This window comes from Monopterus albus, unplaced genomic scaffold, assembly GCF_001952655.1.
Source record: "Monopterus albus unplaced genomic scaffold, M_albus_1.0 scaffold15.1, whole genome shotgun sequence".
Lineage (NCBI taxonomy): Eukaryota > Metazoa > Chordata > Actinopteri > Synbranchiformes > Synbranchidae > Monopterus > Monopterus albus.
The window spans coordinates 1,694,921-1,721,166 of NW_018127895.1; the positions used below are offsets into that span (position 1 = coordinate 1,694,921).

The following is a 26,246-nucleotide window of genomic DNA, read 5'->3' on the forward strand; positions in this document are numbered from 1 at the left end:
GCTAAAGGAATTAGGATAAGCAAACAAGTCTACAAATAAGAATTAATAGGCCTCCCTCAATTAAATGGGGCCTATTAGTTGAGAAAATTAAAATTTTCATGTCATAACAAATCTACCAAAAAGACAAATATTGAGACATTTTGAAGTTTTATTATAGACATAATTTATACTGATCCATGCATGTTATTCCTTTCCCTTTCTCAAAATAACACGGTAATATATTTTAGTCTTAGGTTTAATTGTCTTGTATACATTTAAAAAAAAAAAGTGAAATCCCTGTTATAATTCTCATAATGCGAGTTATATTTCTTTTCATCTTCTTCTTTTTTAATTCAACCAACAGTTCAAAACCTCAAAATAATCAGTTTGTAAAGCTGAAACCAGCAAAATGTTTTGAAAAGTTGCTTCAAATTGACTAGAACAAGGTATCAATTATAAAACACTAGTTGCATATTTATTTTCTGTAACATCAACAATGAATTCATTAATAGTTGCAGCTCTATACTGTATTTACAGTCTGTGCTATGATCCTGACACTGCTCTTTCTCCAGATCCTTCCTTCAGATCAGACCAAGTACTGTACATCTGGTGACCAGCTACAAGTCCACTGTCCAGCAGCAGCCAATTTCCATTGAGACTAAAAGTTTGCATGGGTCTGTGGACACTGTACTAAAAGTTTGCATAGCACAGAAACACAGAGATTAAACCTCCCTCAGATTCTGTGGCATATTATAGATCTGTGTCATTGCACGAAAGAAACTTTGATGAAGGTGCAGCATGGCTAGGAAAAAAAATCAATATTATCTTCTATCAATTTTCCATAAAGATAGTTTATAACTAAGATATCATATTGAGATATTAAGGTTCATACTTCTAGTTAAAAGAATGATAAGCTTTGGCTACACAGACAACAATTTGCTGAAATATAGAATGTCACCAGGCTTATCATTAGAAAATCAAATACTCAGTATAGTGTTAATGTCTGACATCCTATTTAGGTAAAGACATAATTCTGTTTGCAAAGAATACAAAAAGTTATAGGGTAACCTGCAAAATTTAAATGCCATTGTGAAGAAAATCAAAATGTGTCTTAATAAAGACAATGAAATATGACATACTCTCAACTACAGCACACATCTTCAGTGTTTTCATCTCTATATCCAGTCTTTCTACTGTTATAGCTCTCTAGAGTTTGAGGGATACCACCGCGCTGTTTAGATTTTTGTCCTCACTCAGCCACCATACGGAACTCGCTTCTGATTGGTCAATTCACGGGCCATGTTAAATACAATCGTTGGGAGAACGTCCATCGGGTGAGTGAAATCCTAAATTTGTAGCTAATGCTGACAACCTAAAAAGTAAACATTTACAAGTGTATTTATGTCCGCTTCGATTTACAACACGTGTACATTGTACGTATTTGGATAACGACTCTTTCACGCCATTATAAGTGCAAACCTATTCATTAAAGACTTTGCAGTTAGCAGGTTAGCAAGAATAATTAGCTATGTTAGCAGCTAAGGTTAAACGTGTAGCTATTAATTCCTGTTTTCGGTTGTTGTACGTTATGTTTAAATAGAAGAATTACTACATGTTGCCACATACGATACAAAACAAAATCTACTGTTTGGCTTGACGAATGAACGCCATCGAGCAGTAACGTTAGTGATACCATAGCAGGTATGATGCTAATATAGCTAGTAGACATAAATTAACCGTGATATCTGGTGTTTACCTAATAGACTGCAGTCAAGATGAGTCTGAGAAAGCAGACCCCGAGTGACTTTCTGAAGCAGATAATTGGGAGACCGGTAGTGGTGAAACTGAACTCTGGTGTGGATTACCGAGGTAATGTAGCTGGCAGGTCTGAAATGTTGTCTGAAATGTTTACTTGAACGTAACAAAAGCGCACATGTGTGGTCTGTCTTCAGGTGTCCTGGCTTGTCTGGATGGTTACATGAACATTGCCATTGAGCAGACAGAGGAGTATGTCAATGGGCAGCTCAAGAACAAATATGGAGACGCTTTTCTACGAGGAAATAATGGTAAAGGTTTATATCTCCAACTTACATTTTGACTACTGAAGACTTTAGGTAATGTTGGTCATCTTGAAAAGAAATGCATGATTTTATTTTATTTTTGATGTATGCACATTTATTATGGCCGTGGCACTTGTGCTTATTATCACTGCAGGTGTCTAATATGCTTTTTACTTCTCTTTTTTTGTAAACAATGTTATACCCCTCACGAATCCACAGTTACACTCCATAATGCTTCATAGGTTATAATGTTTTAGTACAAAACATCTGAAGATGTGTTGCTGGAGGAAAAAACTAAAATGACTTGTGTAGTTTTAATTACAAATAGCAATACAGCTCATTGTTTATGTACTGTATAAATGTTACGTTTCCTCATGTGAGAAGCTTATCAATTAGAGATGTAGATTAACAAAGCCTCATAAGTTACTACTAAAGAAAGAAATTTAGGCCCAATTATGACACATACCAGTGTTCTTCATCTTAAGAGTAGCTAGCTCATTGGAAAAAGGGGGAGTTTACTGTCATGTCTATTATCCAACACACATTACAATTTTGTTCTCACTTCTAATAGCTCACTCTCATTTCTAATAGCATTAAGCTTTGGTTCTATTCAAGTGTTTCAGTAGACGTGACAGTGAGCCAGAATGCAACGCCAGAACCCTGAAATTGAGCCGTCTAACTGAAATTCAGCTGTCATTAATTTTATTGTTTACACTGGTCTGTAACATGTCAATGTCTTTGTTGAAAAGGTTTATCCCTTTCCTGAAAGTAATATCAACTATCATGTCATGTTGCAGAAAAACAACAGATTGGGGTTCAGAAATAGTTCTAAAAAATATAAAGACACTGACCTACTTTTATCCTTAACAGATTGTTCATATTTCAGATCACCAGGGTGCCACCTTTAAGTATGAATTTTTCATTGGTAGTGACACATGTGTGCTCCATCAGCTCAGTCTAAGGATCTTGTGGGCTGCATCCCAGGTAGTGTGCTAGATGCAAATGCTCCAAATGAGGCCAATTAACACAACTTTTTCAACAAAAAAGTAGATTTTGGTTAAAATAAGAGTCAAACCTGAGGGATATTTTACCAAACTGAAGCTTAATAAAACCTACAGTCTTAAATTTATCCTGAGAATCCCACAACAGAACAAGTCAACATTTTATCTCTAGGAAGAGAAATGTGACTTTTTTTTTTTCTTCTTCATGAGATCTGCTTCAGTGCGTCAGTGTTTCCCACAGAGAATTTATTTGTGGTCAACCGTGGGAAGTGGAGGGTGGGGTGACTCCAAACCACACTGAGCATAAAGAGTCAGCTGTAAAGAACAGTGCATTTACAAGCCAACTGACAGTTCTATATTAACGTACCGTTGCAGCATAGTTCTCAATAAATCCGCACTTTCATATGCACTCAGCATCTTTGCTGGGGACGACTGTATTTGGCTCCACTATGACTTGTCTGAGCTCTGCTCACTTTTAATTTTGGACTTTTTTAAAAATTGCTTTTCCACTTTCTCCTTTTTACAAATTACTTGACAACAAATTCCCTGTGTTTTATAAGTTAGAATTAGATTTTCTCAGCATTGCCTTAAATCTCTGGAAAGATGAGAAGTTCTCATTTGATACTTGATCACATCAAATGACCATAAAATATTAAATTGTTTTAAAATATCACTTTGGTCTCAGAAATGTCATTGTATTTCTCTGTAAAACTACATGGTCTTTATTTTTCCTTTCTCCACAGTTCTTTACATCAGCACCCAGAAGAGGAAAGTGTAGTGAAGATCATTTTGTGCTTTCATTCTTATTTTCCAGTATTTCATATGAGTGAACAGCTGTCATGTGTTTTTGGTTACGTAAAGCCTGAGGTCCTGAAGAATGTTTTTGTAAAAATGGAATAAGGTAATAAATTTTGTTTGAGTTTTGCGTTATGTCTGATTTTGTGAATATTCACATTTTGGTGTTTAATATTAGAAAAGAAACCAATGAAACTCATTTGTTTGTAAACATGTAAAACCAGGATTTGAAATATCAGCATAATGTTAATAGGCCTAATTTGGAAAAAGATGTCATTCTTGTGAGTTTTGGGATGAAACTCTTAAATGTCCATCAGGCTTCTCCAGTGCCAGTGGGATTGTTGTAGTAAAAAATTGCTAAATAATTCACTCAGTTTATCCCTGGAGCACACACATCTACCACTGTTTTACCACAAGGCTTCAAAAGGATTAGAACATAATTTTGTAATTTGTCAGTATTAATGTGCTAATTCCGTAAATGATCTTGATACGAAACCCATTACTAAATAGCCCTTATACAGATGTACTTATTACAAGTAATTTGATGAATGGCTGTTTGTACAACTCAAAATTGAACTAATCAAGTAATATTCCTCATAAAAAACAATTTCTAAACAAAATATTTTTGAGCCTCAGTATTTATCTTGCTTTCAAATTAAACACGAGTTGTGTTACTAAAAGTTCTTATGGCTCAGTAGGACTGCACTTGATAGCTCTGTACTGATGGGACTACTGTAATGGAGTGTTTACTTCAATCCAGTAAAGTATATGCTTCAGTATCCAGTAGAGCAAAATCATAAGGCCTACAATTAACATGATATCTATCTATATATATATATAGACTATGAAAAGTTGCTTGTTTTAATGCTTCATTATGGACAGATTCAATATATATCGGGGCCGTATCGCATTCTGGCCTTTCAAGTATCCGTTACTGAATAACACAAAATGAGAGTGACTGCAGGACTAATCTATAAATGGTGCCATCTGCAGGCTATGTCAGGCTGCATTAATGTGTAAACAGATCAGTTTCCACTGTCCTGTGCATATGTCTGCCATGTTTTAGTGCTCTTGAATGTTTCAGAACACAGCTCACCTTTTGTCATATGTGACTGCATACAGATGTTCTTTGTTCATAAATCTGGCTTAGATTGGCTCTGCCATCTCCACTCGCGTTGCCCTGTGCAAATGAATGTAGCAGCATATGCAAGGAATTGAAAGTTTATTCTGTTTCAATGTGGCCTGTGGTAATTCAGCAAATGAGTTCAAAAGTGTTATCACCTCATTACGCTAAGATAAGAACGCTATAAATATATGATTCATTAGGCTCTTAATGAGAATGCTGTAGTGTAGAGGCAGTGAGGGGAATTCTTCTCCTTTCAAGAGTGGATTTTTGAGAGCCTTGTTTTCCAACCTGTACATGCGCACTCTGGCCCCTGGAAGGAGACAAAAGGCTGCCAAGGTCAGGCCCGACTTGAGGATGAAGGACACGTTATTGATCAAACTCTGCCAAGCTGCAGCTGTAGAGAGGGAATGTTGGGAGGGGAGATTGAGCTGCAACACAGACACACACAGGCAGACATAGGCACTGAGTGATGTGTACACAAACGCATTGTACACAGTGCAACACACGAATCATTATGGCACCTAGTGAGGGTTAGCACAGGCAAATATTTACCCACTGGAATCATAACCGAGCCGCTGGCGCTGTGGCCTCACCGGGAACCCAATTAATACCATTCACACAAATGACCTGGTGGCAGACATCATGCTACTGAACTGTTGTTATAAATACAATAAACTGATGCATGCTTTATTTTGGATCACTGAAATAATGTACCTGATGAATGTGGAAAAGAAACAGCTCTTTTTATGTCTCATAGCTTTGTTTCAAGATGCCTTTTCCCCTTGTCTGGCTTAGTTCGTACAGGGCAGCGGTCCCCACTCATCCCATTAAAGCAGACTGGCTCAGGGGCTGGCAGAGGATGCTGCAGTGGCTCAGCGTTGATGTATGGAGGTGAGTGATGGAGGGGAGAGGACAAAGGAGGACAGAGTAGGTGACAGCCTTGTTATGTAGGAGAAGGGGAGACTTAAGTCTTACAGCACCACCAGCTGCCAGACCTACAAAACTACAGTAGAGTCACAGGAGGGAGGGACAGTGGTGTACGACTTTGACCCTGACTGATCACTGCAGCATGACTGTCTAGCCTTTTCACAAGGGATGAAAGGATGACAAGGACAACTGAAAATCAGGTTTTTTGAATGTCTGGCTGTACCATGTTCTCATTTGCACAAGGACAAATTTCTATCTTCTATGCAAATCGATTCAGTGTGCATCTTTTCATATGAATGGTTTTGCCAGGGTTGATGGTTAGACTACTACACATTGGGAACATTTAAGTTATATTTTTCTCCCTCTGTTTCGTGCTGCACACATAGAGCAGTGTTGAAGGGAAACAGCATATGGTAACTTAACGCACTGTGTGCGCATAGAAGAAATAATACGGTGAATGTATGGATGAGACACAACAGCAGAATTTACAGCTTCAAACATGACCATTTGGCTTAATCAACACCTCCCAGACTCAAGTTAAAAATACACCGTAAGTTCAACAAAGTGCACATTTCCCGCATTACATTACACTGTCACTGTGTCTAAGTAACAATTAGTTTTTGCATGTGTAAACAAGCGTCCTTCCTCACAGTATATTGGGATCTGTGATCTTGTATATGAACTTGACCGGCTTTAACCTCTGGCTGACAGCCTGTCATGTGTTTAGGATGTAAATGATGGCGGTGACCTCCCACGGTGTCTCTGCTCTCACATTCCACTGGCTGTGTCAGAAGTCCTGTGAGGTTAGTGCAGAATAAACAAACACCTTAGAAACAGCACGTCAATAGCAGATCATTGTTGATAACAGCTGCTACTAATTAATAAACCGAATGGTGCTTGTTTGTCTATTAATCGAGTAATTAGTTATGGGTGTTTTACTCCTCCAATATATCAGAATGAAGCAAGTGTTAATGTGCATTACTGACCGTTTAGTCTAGTAGAATCAGTAACCTAAATCCAGGTTAAGGTTTGGTGGTCATTTTGATCCTAATTGAGTGTGAGGCCCTGTCCTGGCTTGTGCTGCTCTACAACCCCTAGGCTCTTTATTTAGCCCTGAGGACAGTCAACCTTGGCCAGAAATGTGACCCTTGACCTTCTTATCTGGAAAAAGCTATTCCCAGAATGGACAGTGTGCTCTGTGATTTATCTTGGCTCCAAATGGCTGCATGATACAGCTGGTAAGGTTAGGGGAGCCTAACTAGGTACCCTTCAGGAGGCCAAACAGCAGTACTGTTGCACTCATGCAGCATTTACTGTGTATGTGTTGTTCAAGATCTAATACTATGAACAATAACAGATTTACATGCAACAAGCAGGAAGAGTCTTGCATGGTACAGTAACATGGTCCATGTGAGTCCTTGAACCTTGACCCCAAAAAGGCTCCAGCTGTTCCACAACAGCAGGGTCTAATTTTGGAAACACACTCGACTGAAATCGTGTTACATGTTAAACATATTGTATTACTGATCTGACTCACTCATGCAAACAATAAGCTGAAAGGATGTGAATACAAAACACGTGGTCCCAATTCTTCTCAACAGAGCAGTAGTTGTTTAGCCTGTATGTTTTATGCCAGCCTGTCTTAATGAACTTTGTCATAACACTGTAACCAAAAAGAGGTGAGGCTTCAGGCTCAGGGTAAACTGTGGCATAACTTCTATCTACTTATGTATTCCAAAATGTAAAACAAATTTAAATGTAGTTTATCTGAATGTTTGTTGTGGATTATTTCCTTCCTATATTTGATTTGGTGTTGGCGGCGCTTTATATATATATATACACACTCAACATTTCAGTAAACATGGACAAAAAGTCCATGCTCAGACCTAAATAAATAAACAAACAGGTAAACAAACAAACAAACATCAATTGATGAAGATTATGCAAATACATTTTCAACAATAGAAAAAAATGGCAGATTAAACATTTAATTATTAGGCATTTTCACAGAGAGGACTACATCTCAACTTTGAAGAAAAAGGCCTGTTAATACAGCTCTGAAAGCAAAATGATCAAATGCCATTGAATAAACAGTATTCAGAAACCAGAAAGCCTTGCAATTTGCTTTACAAGATTAACCATGTGACCTGACCCTGCTTCAGCAGATTTAAAAACAGCTCCGCTATCTTTTCACAGGTAGTGCCAACTATTTCATGTGCCATTGTCCTAAGGTTCAAACCAAAACCTTTTAATTTAAATTTTATTCCAGGTTCATTATAAAACAAATCATAAGTGGGCAAAAAAAAAAAATCCCACACAAAACAGACTGTTACTAATACTTTGTAAGTTAAGGTTGTACGGATGTTATTGTATCTGTGGCTGTTGTGGAACCTTATCTCACTAAATATATTGAAGTATATTTAAGAATGAGCTCATCAGTGCTTGTGGGCAATAATTACAGAATATGAGTTAACCAGCTTGTGTCAAAGAGCCATTTTCAATCACATTTTTACTTCATAATGGCTATTGCTTGTCCTGTTTGTCAGCCAAGTCTCACTACTAGGCACATGAGATTTGCATGAAATACAAACTAACCCTGCACTCCGGCAATTAGCCTCCATTATGCTGGCGGTCCGATTGCCAATTTGTCTGCCATGCCAGGTAATCCAGAGCGTTGCTGGCAAGCGCCCACAATGGTAATAATAATGGTAAGAGTCTTTTGTTGTTCCCTCTCAGAGTAACGACCCCAGGCAGCCAGTGTGTCACTGGATGAAATGTTGAGGAAGTGGAAATGTTTGCATTGCAGTCAGGAGTCAAGACATGAACCTTTGCCCTAACATACTACAGTCCAAAGACTTTTAGGCCGCAGCTGTTTAGGATTTAGTCAAATTTGTAGCAATTACTTTGATAGATACAGTAGAATTATAACCAAAAGAAATGATGATGGCCAAACTATGAAACTATGACCCATACCATTATAAAGTGGAACGAACCTTTAATGGATCTTGGTTGAGTTGCTTTGAGGATTGTTGGGATATTTGTGTGTGTTACAATTAAACCAGTTAGACATCCCACTGAGGTTAGCAACATCTTTGCCAAGAGAGACGTGAAGTTACAACAGCATAATACAACATTAAACACACATGTAAAACAAAACTAAAAACCAGGTGACAATGCATGAGAGGTCAAATAAGCTAATAACAGAGAATGATACAAGAAAATTTGTCACAAATAAGAAAATCAAATATGCCACAAGAAAATTAGTGAAGGAATCATTCACCATAGAGTATATAACAGTCTTGAATTCAGTCTAGGATGAAAAGTTCTTTAGTTTAATTTAGTCTAGAATGGCCTTTAAAAATAAAAGTATACTAATGAATCAAACAGCAGATAAGAGAGGTATGACCAGCCAACTTTGGAGTACGGAGCACACCGATAGCATGATGGTTTCAAGTTGGTGACAAATCTTAACGCACTGCAATAACAGTCCAACATATGAAGATCTGGTGCTGGTGCATACAGTACATGTATAACAAGTCAGTGTAATCAAGAACTAGCAAGAAGATGGCAGCAGCCAGTTTTATTCCTGGCTTCTAAAGAGAACCGAGACTTACATGTGAAATGTTATTTAAGAGACATTTATCAAGCCAAGAACCAAGACACCTATTTTCTTCCCTCAGGTTGTCACAGTATTTGAAGTTTTTTTTTCTTGGTTTTTGTCTGCATTCAAAATGAGTTTGAGTTTAATGAGCTGAGTAAAACATTAAGCGCAGATTAGTTCATGAAGTGCTTCTGTGCACAGCTATATAAAGCTGTAATATCCGCACAATAATGAGTATAATATTTATATAGAAAGAAAAGTGGGCCAAGAACAGGACCTTGGAGTGCTCCATTAGTAGCAGATCAGCCAGTCTGAACTGTGCCTTTAACTTTCACACTTGAAGCCCTACCTAAAAGATAATTAGTAAATCAGACAAGTGTTTGGTCACACATATTAAGCAACTGCAGATCGTGATCTGCAGTATCAAAGGCTTTAAACAAATCAATAAAATACAGCTGCAAAGCTTTATTTATTGATCATGTGTGTTTGTTCCAGCTTGTGTGTCCACGGTTATGGAGAATGTCAGTGGTTCGACTCGCTGCACTCAGAGTGTGTGTGATATTGCTCAAGGGTAAAGCCAGACAGAGGAGTTACGACTTGAGCCAATCTCTGACCATCAGGGAGGTCATAGAGAGGCTACAGTCACAAGTGAACACACACACACATTTACCTAACACTCCAGAACACATACTAAGCTACTTAATAGTATCACAAACACATACAGTACATGCATAAATATATGTACACACTTTCGTGCATACTGGACTATGGTCAGTATCAGTGTCAGGGCAATGTCATAAAGATAATTACAGCCTTTCAGCCTTGGACCTGAGCTAGGCCTCTCTTCTGTCTGTAGGTGTGGGTGTAAGAGAGCGAGGGACCAATATAAATAGAGAGAATGTATGTGAACATTTGTGTCACAACATATTATGAAGCAGATGAGAGAGAGCACCTTTCACATCAAGGCATGATTTCCTCTACAGCACAGCGAAGGAACAGGGGGCCATTAAATTCAATGTGACACTCTCCAGGTTAGCCACTGATGCTTTTTACGTGGGCGTGTCACTTTGAGAGTTTTTAATGACCGTCATGGAAAGTAGAAAGGAGATGCTCACTGGATGGCTGGCATGCGTGCACACACACACATACATACACCTCTGGCAGAAGGTACCGGTAGGACTGGAGAAGCAGCTTTTATAGGGATTACACATATAAAGACCTGGAAGAGGAGACATCTGATAGACTTTTATGAAGAGCCAAAAGTGAAGGGGCACTGCTTTTACTCTAACTGAGCCTATAAATTGCAACTTGAAACATATTCTTGCATCATATGGTTTTGTTTACTGTGACCAATGATGTGATATCCTCTTCAGTCCTCCCCAGAAACAGTTTGTACAACCTTCAAATTTAATGTGTAAGGTTGTGTTTTGGTTATCTGCATGTTATCTGGGCCATCACCAGTCCCTAGGCTGGTGCAAGGTATTGCCACAAGATGCATTTTCTACATTTTCATATCTAAGCCCCTTGTGCCCTCTTGTGGCAGATATTGGTGGGGATTTCAGTCACCGCCAGCCACCAAGCCCTCTTGTCCCTTATTTTAATTGACCTGGATTTGTTCCTTTGCTTTGCTGTAATGAAAAAGCGAGATATGCCTCGAGACTGAAATCCTGTCAGCTTCGCCCTGCAGCAATTCCCACACCCCAAAACTGGGTCCCCTTTACAAGATCTACTGTTTGAAGCTGAGCAGAAATAAAAAATTTAAAAGACCTGGGTGCTTCAATGCCTTGCGATGAATAATTAAGAAATATGCATTTCCAGATAATGGAGAAAAGAATTTTAATACACTGAATTGACTGTAAATCCACTGAAGAAACACACTGGCATATATTTGTGTGGGGCTTGTACATAAGTTTGTACAAGGCAATCAATATGAACAAGGTCATTCAATCAAAACATGTTGGATTAAACATTAAAAAAAAAATGAAATTAGTCTCAGAAAGCGATGAAAATGTAAGCCTTGCAATTAATAGATTAGCTAGTGATTAAAAGATATATAATTCCTCTATTAATATATACAATTCTATATAAATATGCTAAATATGTGACTGAACACAATCATCTCAGCAGTAAAAAAAAATAATGGAGGCTCCCTTTTTAAATAACTGCAATCCTGCTGTCCCATCAAACTAAAGTCACAATTTCAGTTACCTGTAAAAAAAAAATTATATATCCAAAATGCATGAATCATGACAATTTAGTCAGCCACACCTGTCACCACCTCCAAATGACAGTGTTATACCAGACCACATAAAAAGTATCTCTAAGAATGAATCCTCCCTCACTGCTCTCTTGTCATTACAAAGACTAGCTTACAACTCCCTGTGCAGTTATGAATCATAGCGCATGGGCCTGTTTGATTTTACATTTCATGAGTCATCAGAGGTTTAACTCTTCACATTAAAGCCTGGTGACAATTTTATGGCCTCCATAGTGAAAGAAGAGTGAATGTGTTGTGCCTTGCTACAAGAGAACCTGCTCTGTCTTCATAACTCATCTCCTGTGATGGCAGAGTGAATCATCTTAGCAGAGAGCCTGGCAAGGCTGGGGCTGTGGTGTATACGTGTGTGTGGGCGTGGTATTTGTTGTGTGTTTGGATGAATGTTCATCCTAATTAAGCATCAGCAGCTTCTTGAACCAGGGGAGGCAAGACTTCACAGCTATTAAATCAGGACAATGCATTTTTGTGTCACTGGTGCTGGCATAAGTTGCCCTGCTTCCCCTCCTTCTCCTTGCATCTCTTCTCCCTCCTTATCCCCCATTCTCCTCATTCTCCATCAGTCTCACAGCTGCCATGCAGCCTAGGGCTCCAAAAATAAATTATGGCTTCCCAAGTGCATGGTCAAGGCCAGGCAAGTTGGCACGGCGGTGCCTCCTTGGAGAGTGGTCTCAGTGACTGTTCACTGGTGTGCCCTCTAGTGGTGAATTGTGTTAATTACAGTTACCCTTCAGGAGGCACATAAATGCACAGAAACACTGTTGAATATAATGCAGTGCAATACAACACCAATGTTAAATCAAAGCTTGACTGACACAGTGTCAGTAAGATGATGCCTGGCTTCAAACTGTATATCAAAAGGCTTTTTAGGAACCTCTTTAAATGTGGGTCATTTTTTGTCGTGTGTTGTAAATTCTTTCTTATTTTTTGTGAACATCTCTGGTTTTGATCTGTGGAATATAAATAAAAATGTTAACATTAAAAGCTTCACTATCAAGGGTGTTGTATTGGAATCCATTATACAGGTGTTCATGTTATTATGGCCACTGAACTTTGCAAATGAGCAGTCAGCCTCTCTGTAGCATGTATTTCTGTAACAATATGAAGGCTTTGACCGCCTGTTTACACACATTGTAGCTCAGACCCCAGTGGAACATCCAACAAACACTGTGTTGTTTTTTTTTTTTTTTAATCACTTGAAATTACTGGGCACACACAGGCTGAGATAAATATTAGGAACAATTTACAATATAATGTAATTCAACACATCGGCACCACAAATAAATAATTATCAAATTAAATTAACACGTCTTTGACGCAGTCTCAACAAAAAATACATTTGAGGTTCTAAGTCATTTTTATTTTAAGGCATGACTTTATATTGTTTAGGTGTTCAAATTATTCTCTCCACATTCATAGGCACCATGCCCATCAGACACACATACAATATAAGAGGTGCACACAAGATGAATGTAAGTATAAAATAAAACATACAAAAGAGAAACCTCATTATTTCATCAGAATAAGAATGTATCTGTGGTTGGACACACACACACACACACACACACACACCTGCCCTCTATCAAACCTCAGCACCCTGTAGCAGCTCAGTGCTGCACAGTGGATGAAGTGGCTTAGAGGCAAGTCCGCTGGTCTGGTATTAATTTTACATACTCTGAGGAGGCCATATATATCTTTTATCCATTTAATTAGTTCTGCTGTCTCTACGTTGGTCAGATCTATTTTACCCTTGACAGTATGGGCTGGTCCAGTCAGTCTTGGAATTCATCAAAGATATGCACCACGTCTCTGAGGACTCTTCAGGCTTTAATACGTATTCAGTGGCTGAGTTATTGTTGTTCACTGAACTGTGGTTCAGACAATATAAAGCTATTTAACTCAGGGTTCTATACAGCTCGTTATTGACTGCGCCATCAAACATTATGAATAATATCTTAGTCCACTTAAATACAAATAAATGTTCATAGACACAGAGCAGTGCTAAGGGCCTAAGGCGCTTTAGCTTGAATACTTTCTGGAAAACACTTCCAGACGTGTTACTTGTGAAATGCAATCAAAACATCTCAACAGATGATTTATTCATTTTTACAAAATTTATACAAGTTTTTATAAATGTTTTCCTTTTACTGTCTTCGCTACATGGGAGAGCGGTGCACCGCTGGGTGGAGTGGGTGTCCACTAGGGGTCAGGATGACACAAAACATTCAGTACCTGCTGCCTGTGTTGAAATAACTCCACACCTACTAAGATGCTTAATGGTAAAATGACGTGAGGCCAGGTCATCACAGAAACTTGTCCATATAGACAGAGATGAGTGTTCATTTTAATTAAAAAGCATAAAATGTTAAAAACATTTTATTTAACTGGAAGGGCCCTAGAGACAAAGGAGGTGTCAGTTGATATGTTTATCTGTATATTCAAGTAAAATCTTTGGCCTGGTTAGTGGCCTGTCTGAATATATACTATGGTGCAAAATCATTCTTGGACTGTATCGATCCTCACCTGCATTCACCTCAAATACTGTGCCAATTATCAGTAATGACTTAAAGCTGTATTTTATATTATGTTGCCCAACATTCTATATTTTATATCATATTTCTATAATCACATAGTTAATGTAGCAAAATTTAATTAGTACAAATATACTATGAAATTTGTCAGTCAGTCAGGTAGAATGTACAGGTGAAGGTGGAATAAGACAGAGAAACTTAGCATACTTAAACAAAAGAAAACACAATGCTAACAGAACATGAAATGGTATTATTTAAAACTATGCTTTATTATGGTTCAAATTTTAACTAAACCTGGTCCTGACAGCACTGCCATTCAAAATCTCACTACATTACATTTTTCAGTATTTGTCATAGAAATTAAAGCCTTTCTGTAAATATCTATATCTCAGATGTATGCTGTGTATACACTGAACCAACAATGCCCCATACTGGAACATGCCTGCAGTATATTTTTATTACTTTGATCTCTTGACTCAGGCTGTTTCCTCAAATTTGCATTTTTCTAATTTCCCCAAGTTTTATGTTATATTCCATCATGTCTGAGTGAAATGTGACATTTGCAGCTTGTTTGAATCTTGACAAGGGACAAAATGCTCTCGTTATTCAGACAATATAAAAATACACAAGCTTTTATTCTGTGACTTGACAAAAGACATTACATTTATTAGAGAACTTTTATTTTGAAGAGGAAACTAGAGCAGTTCAGATTTCTCAAGGATTGTTTAATTTAATTTAATTTAATTTAATTTAATTTAATTTATCATTCTTGAAATCATGAGTTTGGTATTTTAACATGAAAAGTGATGGACATTTAGAATTGGTTGGTGTTTAAAGTTTCAATTTATTTGTCATATCTATACTTAAAAAAATAATATAGGTATAAAGAAAAGTGAAGTGATGTCCACTCAGTCAAGAAAAAAAAAAAATAAAACAAAACAAATTTCAGCTGTGTTCCACTTACATATGTTAACAAACAAGAATGTGTTTCTGTGAGGGTTTACTGTGTATGTGTTGAAGTACAGTACGTGTCGTGTATTGCAGGGTGCTAATACACAACACAGTGCGAGCAGCTCCAACATGATGGGGTCTTTAACAAGCTGTCAGGGGCCATAACACTGTTCTCCAACAGTCAACACAGCGCACCGAGCAGCTCCAGGTAGTGACACCCTTAGTGCACTATGAAGCACCTTTGTGGACCACACACACACACACACACACACACACACACAGCTCTGTCTACAGACTCCTGCTCACATTCTCACTTCTGGCCTCCTACACACCAAAGCAGCTAATAGGTGGCACTGTTCTAGCTTAATGGAAGTGCAGAGTTCTGCTTTTGAGGTAGATAGGGCCCTCTGGGCAAAAACACATTAACTTATTTGAAGGGTGTGAATTCTAGATGGTGTTATTAGCAGAAGGTCTGAGCACCTTGAGCTAAGACTCAGTGCAGGTTTGTGTGTCAGAGAGAGGAAAGAGGTGAAAGAGAGAAAGATAGAAAGTTCTTGCGTTAGTCAACTGTCTCAGACTGGAGTGAAGGTTACGAACAATCCATCCCACCTGTGTGAATCAGCAGGTTGGAGGAAAAGCCTAACTGCCTTCACTGAGGGTTTTATTAGCCTTTTGGCTGCACCAACAGTCAACACAGTGCTGAAAAGCGTCAAAATAAAACTGAGGGAGAGAACAAGTTGACAGAAAAATAGCCCAGAAACACTAAGCTCCAAGTCATCTTGACAACAGGTTATGTTGTCATGCACTTTAAAAAGGCTATATGACTCCACCATCATTGCCACAGCTACAGACTCAATTTTGCACTAAATGCTTTGAGAAAAGAGGGCAATTACGCTTATGCCATCCACCAATTCTACCCAATTAGCCAATTAAAGCTAATTACAGTTTTAGCTTTGGCACAAGGGTTTTCATAATTAACCATTTATCAAATCTCCACCCTCATTCTCTCTAGAAGACACCCAGGCAGCAATAGCAGAGGAGAGAAGGCGTTTGCTCCTTTCTGCCTTTGATCCTCCACCTTTCCCTAAAGGAGTGAAGCTGTAACTGGGCTCCAACTTTCACACAATTCAAAATTCTCCCCTGGAGAGAACCCACGTAGTCACTGGGAGAACATGCAAACTCCGCACAGAAGGGCACCAGGTAGGCTGGGCACTCGAACCCGGAACCTACTCGCTGTGAGGCAACATTAAACATTACTGAATAATTATTTTGTACAGAATACATTCTACAGTTTGAACCTGACCTGATGTTGTCACCTGCACAGTATGAGTTTACTGGGGTGACCACTGGGTCAGTGGGGTCCTCTAACCTGTCCTGTTCCTCTCTGACACACAACACTCTGACCCCTGTTGTACTACTGCATTATCCACTATCCACTTTTAGATTGATTCTCCAGTTTCACAGTCTAAGTGAATTTCAAGTTGTGCATTATTAAAAGGCAGAAATTATTTATCTAATATTCATTATTTATATTTATACAAGGAGCTTGTCCGCAGGGAGCAGGTCTCATTTTCAGCCTCAAATTTTGTAAACAGGCAGTCACAGAAGCGACAGTTCCTGTGATTTAAAGAGACAGGCCTGCTTATGGAAAGTGATGCCTACTTTGAATTCAAATGGAAAGGTGATCAATTTTTAATCTTCTTTTTTTTTCATGCTGCATTTGCATTGACTCACTCTCAGATTCCGCTGCTGCTTCCACTTTCAAACGGACAACGGGGGCAGACAGGTGAGTTTGAAGCGGGGAAAGAAAAAACCATCTGTGATGTGGCGTCCTGACAAATGGACAACACCAACTCGTGGAGAAAAAAGGGTTTATTCAGCCTTTGCTTTAGAAAATAAAAGGAGAAACTACTAGAAACAGAGCACCCTTTGCTCCATCTGACCCTTCTGCTTCTTGAATTATTAATAAGACATTAGATTAATTCATCCTGATGACAAACAGTATCAATTATTCAGTTTCATGGTTTCTTTACTTTTGTTTAAAACCGAAGCAAAGACTTTGTGCACTTTTAGAGAAGTGTCCACAATTACCCCAAAACAACAGCCTCAGTCACAAACTCAAATTCTGGTAAGAGCAAAGTTCTCAACTTGAGAACTCTGATGAGCAGTGGAGGCCTGTGCGTTAAGAAAGCACTGTTCAGCTGGTCAGGACAGTGACATTCGTTAAGCATCTTTCCATGTTAACACCACTGTGTAGACAGACAGGAAGGATGGCAAGGCCAGACAACCATGTGCGTGTTTGTTAGCCTGGGGGTGTGTGTGTGTGCAGGCACCTCCACAGCCCACCGCATCTGAGTACCTTTAAGTATGAACAAAACTGATTTTCAAAGGGAATAATGTAGAACAACATCTTGTCAAATTTGGGATATAGTTATATATTTCCTTGGGCTGACATTAATTTTAAAGCAGCATTTTAAGTTGAGGAAAAGGGGAATGCTGTGCTCAAACCGATACGAAACAAGAGACATGGGGAGCAGTTATGCAAGTGAATGAAGTAAATGTCAAAATGGCAGTGAAGAATTGATGAGGACAGAGAGCGCTTGTCTTGGTTGTAAGGGAAGTGGATGACTGAGAGGACAAGTGACGTTCATTTTCAAAGGAAGGTTTCACACCGCTATCATTGGAGCCATTGTGACTTGCAGATAAATTTTAATGCCCCGCTCTGACGATTCTGTGTCACTCTCCCTCTTCCTTTTCCTTTCAGAGTACCCATCGCGATCTCCTCTCGCTATCTTGCTGCAATGACATCTGAACAGACACATGTGCATGTGGTGTGCCAGGACCCAAAAAGCCTGTGCACATAGAAAAGAAAGATGGGGGAAAAAGTCTTTATAAAAGATTCATCACAAATGTCTCTAATCCACTACTGCATTGTCAAGGAGATGTTATAAAGCACACATTGTAAATGGATTCTTCCCTCACTGACTAAAGTCATTTCTGCAGAGGAATGGGGGAGTGGAGCTGGGGCGACTGGGGGCATCTTTGTGTGGCACCAGACAAGTGCATAGTGTGAGCAGATGAGCAGCGCTCTCTGGGACTGCATTACTACCTGTCCCCAGTGCTGCGCTGCCTGTGAGCCCGGCTCTAATATACAAGCTGGCCACATTCCCCCTTGTCAAGGCCTTGACGTGCATGTCAAAAATTACCCAACCTAAAGTGACAGTCCCTTTCTTCCCATCTCTCCCCTCTCTGCAGCCCGGCCTGCTCTGCGACCTGCTAGAAGAGTGCTCTGAAAGCTAAGACTGCCAATGCCACTCCACAGCGGCAGGCACTTTATTTATTCCTCACCGCAGGCAATGGGAGGTAAAACAATATGGATGGCACTGAGGAAGCTCATAATATTAGCTTTGGCTGTGGGCACTCTGTCATAAATATCGCACTGCCTCATGGAGGATATGATTGGAACCACTTCAAGTATCAAGATTGTGAGCAAAGGTCTGAATGGGGGGGCACTACTTTTCTTTCGTCTCTTATCAAATCACCCTTCAGCTGCTCCATCCTCAGTGCAAAGTGACATACGTCTCTCATGCTTTTAGTGGCACTTTGAAGAATAAGACCTCAGTCAAGCAAAAATAATCACTCGTTTCAACAATTCACATCATCTGGCGATGCTCTTCACTCCACCATTTCAGAGCCCCTTCAATCACATATGATGATATTAGGTATTACTTATTTATTTTCTGTTGGAAAGATGAAGGGTTAAAAAAAGGAGTAAATGACCGGAAGTTAAAAACTGGGGAGCCCCATTCCACTACACACACACACACACACACACACACACACACACACATACAATATTTTGTACAGCTTTGATCTCTTATTTGACTTTTACATTAATATAAATGTGACATTTTATGATCTGATGTTCTTTTTAACCTCATTGTGGTCATTACTGTATGTAGGTAAAGTGGAGATGGAATTTGTGTGTGTATGTATCAGGAAGACAGAAAATGAGAGATGTGGATGTGGTGTCTCGTGTCTTTTATTGCATTTCTCTTAGAGACAAATGACCTTTTGATTTATAATATGGTTTAAAACTGGCTGCTGTTTGTTGATCTCACCTCTGTTCTCCTCCACACATCTCCAGAGTGACACTGTTCTTTCTACAAACTGTTATTGAGATTAAAGCCAACCAAACCCTTAACTAATACATATTATACAAGGGAAACAGGGAAGCAACCACTAAATTAAAGTTGCTTCTTACTGTATGTAGGTAAAGTGGAGATGGTGTAAAATTGTTACACCTCCAATTGATTCATTGCAGTTCACTGTTGGTGTATGACATGGAGCAGCCACTGCAGCTCAGCTGAACAGGCAAAAATGTAAAACTGGTCTTCCTATACCGCAGCTGTAAATCGTAGACACTAACACAGTTCCCCACATATGGAGAATGAAGTTTTTTGGGTTGTTGTGCTTAATAACGTGGCCGGTGAGTGTACACACACATCTGAGTCAAGTCATTTCAAACCTCTGGCTCATCACTTTAGCTAAGTTACACAATCCTCTGGTCTGCTGTCCTTTCATTCCCACTTCCCCTCTTCTCAAATCACCCTCCTCTACTCACATCTGTGTGCATCTGCATCTCCAGCTGCTGTGCAATTAAAGAGAGATGAGCAGTGATGTCAGTTTATAAAAGCTTGGAAAAAACATAATGTAGTTTGTGTGTCATCACCAATTTACTGCTTGCTGCAACTTTAAAAGACACAATGAATAATTTGAGAGGAGTGCGAAGGGGGGAAAAGAGTGGCAGCGGTGGAAGACAACAAGAGAAGGGGGGGAGGAGAAGGTAGGGAAAATGACTTTGTTATTCATCTGAATCTTTGTCACAAGTTGAGAACGAAAGATGCAAAACTTCAAGCACACAGTGTCCTGTGGGTGAGATACTGCAGTTCAAACAAAGTAAACAACAGTTTTACTCTGATGCACACTTTAGTCTTGCTGGAGGCTAAGTTGCCTTCCTGCTGCAGCTGGTACTGTGGCGCACTTCGCCAGCAGGGGAGAACGTGGAAACTGTTGCAAAGATCTCAGAGTATTCTCACCAAGTGCGGCACGCAGGAGACTCTGTCTTGTTGTTATTTACATAAAACGAGCAGGTTGGCTTTCATGTACAGGGAGCTGCTCGAGTAGAGAAGAATCATGAACAGCATGACACAGGCGTGCAGACGCTGCGCTCATATAGATGGAACTTTTACTGTCAAAGATGAAAATGTACAACAAAGGCAAACGCTTCCCCATTTTTCTCCCAAATTTAAGGTCATTACTTAAGCAACCAGTAGAGCTGGATATACTTGAGTGTCCCAAAACCTTTTCTCTTTTTTCTAAAAGAAACTAATATTCTCAAATGTTTGTTGCAGCCATACATGTATATGCAGGCATATATGTCTTATACTGTTTTAGTAAACTAAGCAAAACAGTATTGTCAAAAACACAAATACAAAAACTAACAGATCAAAACAGGGGCAAGAGGGAGAAAGGAAAATGCCCTGGGTGAACTACAGCTGTTTATTGAAGAGATTTTAATGTTTTGCCTGGTTCAAGGGAGAATTAAGGAACGTGAGTCAAAGCTCCTGTTACAAGAAGATTAGTTTGTGCAGCATGCAGGTTGTTATCTGAATCATATCATCAAGTCTAAAGTCTGGAGGCACAACCACCATTCATTCACCTTTCTAATGTGGGATTGGAGCTTTACTTAAAAAAAAGGAAAAGAACGCAGGCCCTTAGCTTTTTACTGCAGCAGTTTAACGTCTAACCAAAGGTTAGACACAGGTTGAATGTGTGATGCATGTAGAACAGCAAGATTTTTTAAAAAGTATGTCTTATAAAGCTGTACAATAGCTACTTGCTATATGGGGATGAGAGATGAAACATATGGATGAGACAGTGGAACAAAACAAGAGGAGGGAAACAGAACATGAGGCCAAACATTATTATTTGAGTAACTGCATGTTCCAGTTACAGCTGGAATACAACTAAGTACTGTACTCTAAGTACAGTATAGATGTCGCACATTCAAAATGACAGTAAAGGGGTATTACGTGTGATACATTTAGTGCTACATGTACCTTTTTTCATTAAAAGCAGATCAGCAATGTTGAGGATTCATATCCTCAGAGGGACAGTCATGGAAATGTGTGTTGTTGGTACAGAGATGTAATAATACCCACTGATGTTTAAATATTGGTTTAGGCAGTTTCTATACTCATTCAAGTAAAAAGAATGACTATAGAATATTCTTAAAATATTTGTGCTCCAACTACATATACAGCATGTATGTACGTGCATTCACACCCAACGAGCACATGCGCCAACTGAATTTCTTCAAACTTGAAATTATAGCATATGTACAATTTCCAATTAAAATAAAACTCCTCACAAACAGACAAATGTTACCACACTTAACAAACCAGTGCATTGCTTTTTGTTCAAATGTACATACTAAATAAGATATGGGGGAAAATGAACCCATTTCCCCTTTTGTTACTTTTAAATGCAAATTGGGTCCTTCATTAAAATGTGTGGCTAAACTTCATTAGCAGCAGATATTGATTTTCAGGCTGCGACGATCTGATAGGCCCTATAGGCATGTGAAGGTACAAAGGTTTGTCTAAATGCTAGCTGGTAGTATGTGGCTTGAGGCTAGTTGGAGTTCTGGCTCTGAGAGCTATAGAACATCTGGAGAGGTAACATTTACATAAGCTTCTCTTTGTACATTGGAACCTTCATTAACATCACGCTGCTTTGAACTCAGGATGAGATGGTAATACAGATGAAACCGAAATTAAGGAGAGAGACACTGTGTTGGTTTGTTGCGGCGCCGTGCTGTTTTCTCTGATGGCGTTTCCTGTTTTTGCACAATATTTCAGGAAAGTGCTAGAGCTTTTGGGTAATCCCACAAGAAACCTGTCCGGCTCAAAATGTCTAGACATTTCTCAATATCAAAAGATTACACTTCAAACTGGAAAAACCTGCCCAAACATACAAACATACAACATACAAACTCATACTTCTGGGACACTATTGAAATAAGGTTTAATTTTGTCAATTTAAAATGAACATAACTTAATTACTAAGTGTACACAACACTATAGTGGATAAAATATTTCAAGATAGCAACTTGGCATCACTGGAGGTTCACACATTCATTCATCTCTCCTGCTCTCACTCAGCTGCTCTGACCAGTCTCTCACTGGTTTTAACTCTGCCACTTACACTGTTATTAAAAAAAAAACCCCCCCCCAACCCTCCAATACCCAGCCCCCCCCACCATACACTCTCTGTTAATTCAATTTAATAATTTTTCCAAACATGGTCATACTGTGTGGTTCTCCCTCAATCACTGACCAGCCTAACCCCCTGATCCATGGCAAATGGGGACCCAGTCGTGTGCTACTCCTCTCATTGCACAGTGCACACAAAAGGCCATGACCCAAATTGCGGCGGATTTAGGCCTTAATCTGTTTTTACTCTGTGGAAAAATAGATGGCTTGGATAGAGACCAGAGGAAAAGACAGGGGTGGGGGGTGGGATTGTACATATAGAAGCATTAGCAGGATTCCCCGAGTTGGGAAAACATCCGCTCTTCATCATATGGACATTCGTCTGTCCTAAAGCCATATTACGTTAGTGTGTGTGTGTATGTGTGCGTGCACACATTTGGAGGTTACAGTCAGAGGGCAGGGACTAACATGGCCTGCTTTACATTTTTAAAAAGCAACACGAGGTGTCTCTTGCAGTCACACAGAGTGTAAATTATTGAAATTATCCCAAGTGTCAGTGACATAAGGCAACAGAGACATGTGTCTACCTGCCAGACCCCCAAACACACTCACATACAGGTGTAATTCTCTGAAAAGCAAGCTCAAATAGAGTATGTCTGAATGTAATTTGTATGAGAGTATGCACGCTCAGGCCACATACACTCATAGACACATGCACTCTCAAACACAATTGTCACAGTGAAAGAAAATCCTTAAGTAGGAGACACTTTCTTTTTCCTGATCAGCGATAACTATTATATTGATATTCTCCAGTCCACTTGATCTCTGTCTGCCCCAGTCAAGTTTAGTGTAGTGTTGTTCCCAGAGAACACTGAGTAAAGTATCTGAATATGAAGACAGGTGGTTCAGTGCTTTTTAGATAAAGGTGAAAATGAGATACTGTTTATATGTGTGTGTTTTCTGTAAAACTATATTTGGGTGTTATACTGCCTGAAAAGGAGAGCCTTGGTTAACCAGGCCCGGGGAGCAGGATTATGAAGAACAACCATCTGATTTCTTCCTCCTCCTCCTCTGACCTGCTGCCTTTCTCCAAAACCTCCCATCTCATCACCGCCCCTCACTCACCCCGGCATCCTCTCACTCGTATGATTAAGGGTCAGGCGTGCCACCTCGTCTCCAGGCCATCATTAAATGGGCGACAGAAAAAAGAAAGCGAGAGAGGGAGAAAGACACCCTGGCACACGAGGCTAATGAAAGCCATGAATCACAGTGTGGTCTTTAAAGAACATATTAGTGGCATCATTAACTCTGCACAAAGGCCAGAGCTGGGGTGAACAGACAAGTCGCTCCACCAGCAAGCCTGCTGCACCACCCCCCGCCACTGGCCCCTACTGCTCTGCCTTTCATAAACCACTAGAGCCGCAGCTCATTAGGGAGACACCTATGCTGCCACTGTAAGTGACTATTTCCCCAGACAGATTTGGGAGAGATCTGCATTGTTACATAAAATAACTGTTGGAACTGTGCAGAAACAACCACCTGACTGTGTTTAATTACTAGAAAAACCTTGCCAAATGAAGTATCGATACCTGAATCAGTGATAAATTGTGTTTTCAGAGTATCCTGGAACAAACTCCAAAAACAAAAGCTCCTAACAGCAAAGAGCAGACATAGCTTGATAGACAAGCTCCTCTTAACCCACCACTTCATATTTGAGCAAAAACAACTCTCCCTCCAGACGCCCTGCAGCGGGGGCCTGTGGGCACTCCTCATGGGCAGTGACCTTTTCACACAGCCTCGGGACAAAGTGGGTCTCCCAACTCACCCTGAAGCAACACCCACCTCCACCACCAGCACTTTCCCCTCACACATCCCCCCTCCTCACTCCTTCAGACACCCTGGACCTGATGATGTTGCTGGCAGAGGCTGGAGCCTCCATCAGAGGTGTGTCTGGAGCCTCCATGCTCAGGGAGTTGGCCCAGGCCTCATTAGGAGCTCCATGATGAAATGAGCTGAAAGGCCCCAGCCTCAGCCAGCACCAGCCAGCAATCACAGCAGTCTGAACTGGCAAGGCTCATCTCGTGGCCCCACAGGCGTTAAATCATGGATAACGTTCTCGTTTCTCTCGCTATCTAACTATCCACACCCCCTAACTCACTCTCTATCTCGCTCAGACGATGTAGAGCTTGCCTCTTCCCTCTTTTACTTCTATAATGCCCCCACTGCCACCCCCACTCTCCTCCATCTCTTCCCCTCTGTCTGCTTGGATAGGTGCTCAGTCTGTTACTGCTACTCACAGACCACACTGTACTTTACTGCTTCACTCACTAGAGGCATCAAAGTTTAACTCCTACAACTTACAGCTCTCAGTCACATCTCGTCTCTCACTTTCTATATTTCCATGTTTCTCCCCCGGATTGTTTTTCCAAGCTTTTCATCATGCACTGTAATCGTAATTCTCCTTCTTATATCTTTCTTACTCTTTGCTTTACACACAGTATGCCCATATATGACCTCTGCCTTTGACTCACTGTTTTCTTCCACTCTATGAGTGAAAAACTTTAAAAATATTTTGTAAAGTAAAAGTATTAATAGAGCCCACTTTTCAAAAAATGTAAAATGGCTGCTGTTACGTTGCTTAACATGTAAGTAGTATTTAATGCTGTAGTTGGTCAAGGTGCAGCTAATTTATATGCTGTTAGGTATTTAAATATATAACGGTGCATCATATTTTTAAAACTTTATTGGTTTTATGTGAAAATATTAATTTGCAAACTTTAATAACTACAGTGCATGTAATGAGGTAAAAAGTTCAATATTTGTATTTAAGGCAGAGTTGATCTACAGTATCTATCTACCTATCCATCCATCTATAATGACAAAATCCTGTTCCTGCTTTGAACTTGTAATCATAATTCCCACAGATGAATAACACTGGTGACATGCAGGTTTAAGTGCCCACGGGTACACAGGTAAGAAGCATGAGCTAGTCTGCGTGCACCACTGAAAGAATCCTGCTCTCTTGGAACTACAGTGTTTGAGCACCTATCAGAGTAAAGTGGAAGGATTTTAAAGGACTGAAGAGCACGATGGGAACACCAGTGGCTGAGATATTACTGCGTCATTCTGTGTTCACAAGGCTGTTAGTGGAAATCTAAACATTTCAGTGAGCTTTGGCTCAGTTATGAGAAGCGAGGGATCAACTGCTAAACAGTGGAATGGAACGCCCGGAGCAGATGATAGCTAGCATCGTAGCGCCTTTCTTTAATATAAGTTTGAATAATTGAAAGCCACTTAGTCCCATTTGAATGGTTGAGTGTTATGGATCAACTACACCTATGGAGGCGAGGGGGTCAGTATGGCCAGCAGGGACAGGTATTTATGCTACAGCTTCTAATATATTTATGAAATGTGAGCATATGAATTTTTCTGAAGCCTTCACTCAAGTCACAACACACAGAGTTGTGGATTTGATTTGATTTGTTTTATTCTTTCCAGCATGTAAAGACAGTTGATATGTCAACACACATAATTTTACACATATCCAACAAATGCTAATCCAGTATCAATTTGCTTATACCTAGTACATGCTTGAATGGAGTAGGAAGAAGTCAGACTTATCCAGTCCTACCCCATGACATCATCTTACCATCATTGGTTTGCAAGCAGTATCTCTACATAAATAATTATCTTCTACACCACACAAGTAATATACTAAAAAAA

The 26,246-nt window shown here is 39.6% G+C and overlaps 1 protein-coding gene and 1 long non-coding RNA gene across 5 annotated transcripts in view; both read left to right on the top strand.

Moving 5' to 3' along the window:
- The first annotated feature begins 1,209 nt into the window (after positions 1 to 1,209).
- Positions 1,210 to 3,971, top strand: lsm6 (LSM6 homolog, U6 small nuclear RNA and mRNA degradation associated). 4 transcript variants are annotated; one of them, XM_020591772.1, is made up of 4 exons: positions 1,210 to 1,313; positions 1,743 to 1,848; positions 1,932 to 2,045; positions 3,784 to 3,971. In XM_020591772.1, exons 2-4 carry the CDS (start codon positions 1,755 to 1,757, stop codon positions 3,816 to 3,818), a joined length of 243 nt encoding a protein of 80 aa, XP_020447428.1. In that variant the 5' UTR covers positions 1,210 to 1,313; positions 1,743 to 1,754; the 3' UTR covers positions 3,819 to 3,971. The 4 variants fall into 4 exon arrangements, with proteins under 4 accessions (XP_020447428.1, XP_020447430.1, XP_020447427.1 ...); XM_020591774.1 differs by having other exon boundaries at positions 1,291 to 1,358; XM_020591771.1 differs by lacking the exon at positions 1,210 to 1,313 and adding an exon at positions 1,320 to 1,412.
- Positions 3,972 to 5,764: 1,793 nt separating this feature from the next.
- LOC109955534 (uncharacterized) overlaps positions 5,765 to 26,246 on the top strand; it is a 27,423-nt gene continuing 6,941 nt past the window's right edge. Inside the window, exons 1-2 of the long non-coding RNA XR_002274276.1 lie at positions 5,765 to 5,852; positions 6,616 to 6,691. This is a non-coding gene — a long non-coding RNA (uncharacterized LOC109955534). The remainder of the gene's footprint in view (positions 5,853 to 6,615; positions 6,692 to 26,246) is intronic.

Coding starts and splice junctions, on each gene's coding strand:
- lsm6 (XM_020591772.1), top strand. CDS start 1,755: ATGAGTCTGAGAAAGCAGACCCCGAGTGACTTTCTGAAGCAGATAATT. Junction 1,849..1,931: donor CTCTGGTGTGGATTACCGAG/GTAATGTAGCTG, acceptor GTCTGTCTTCAG/GTGTCCTGGCTTGTCTGGAT. Junction 2,046..3,783: donor TTTTCTACGAGGAAATAATG/GTAAAGGTTTAT, acceptor CTTTCTCCACAG/TTCTTTACATCAGCACCCAG.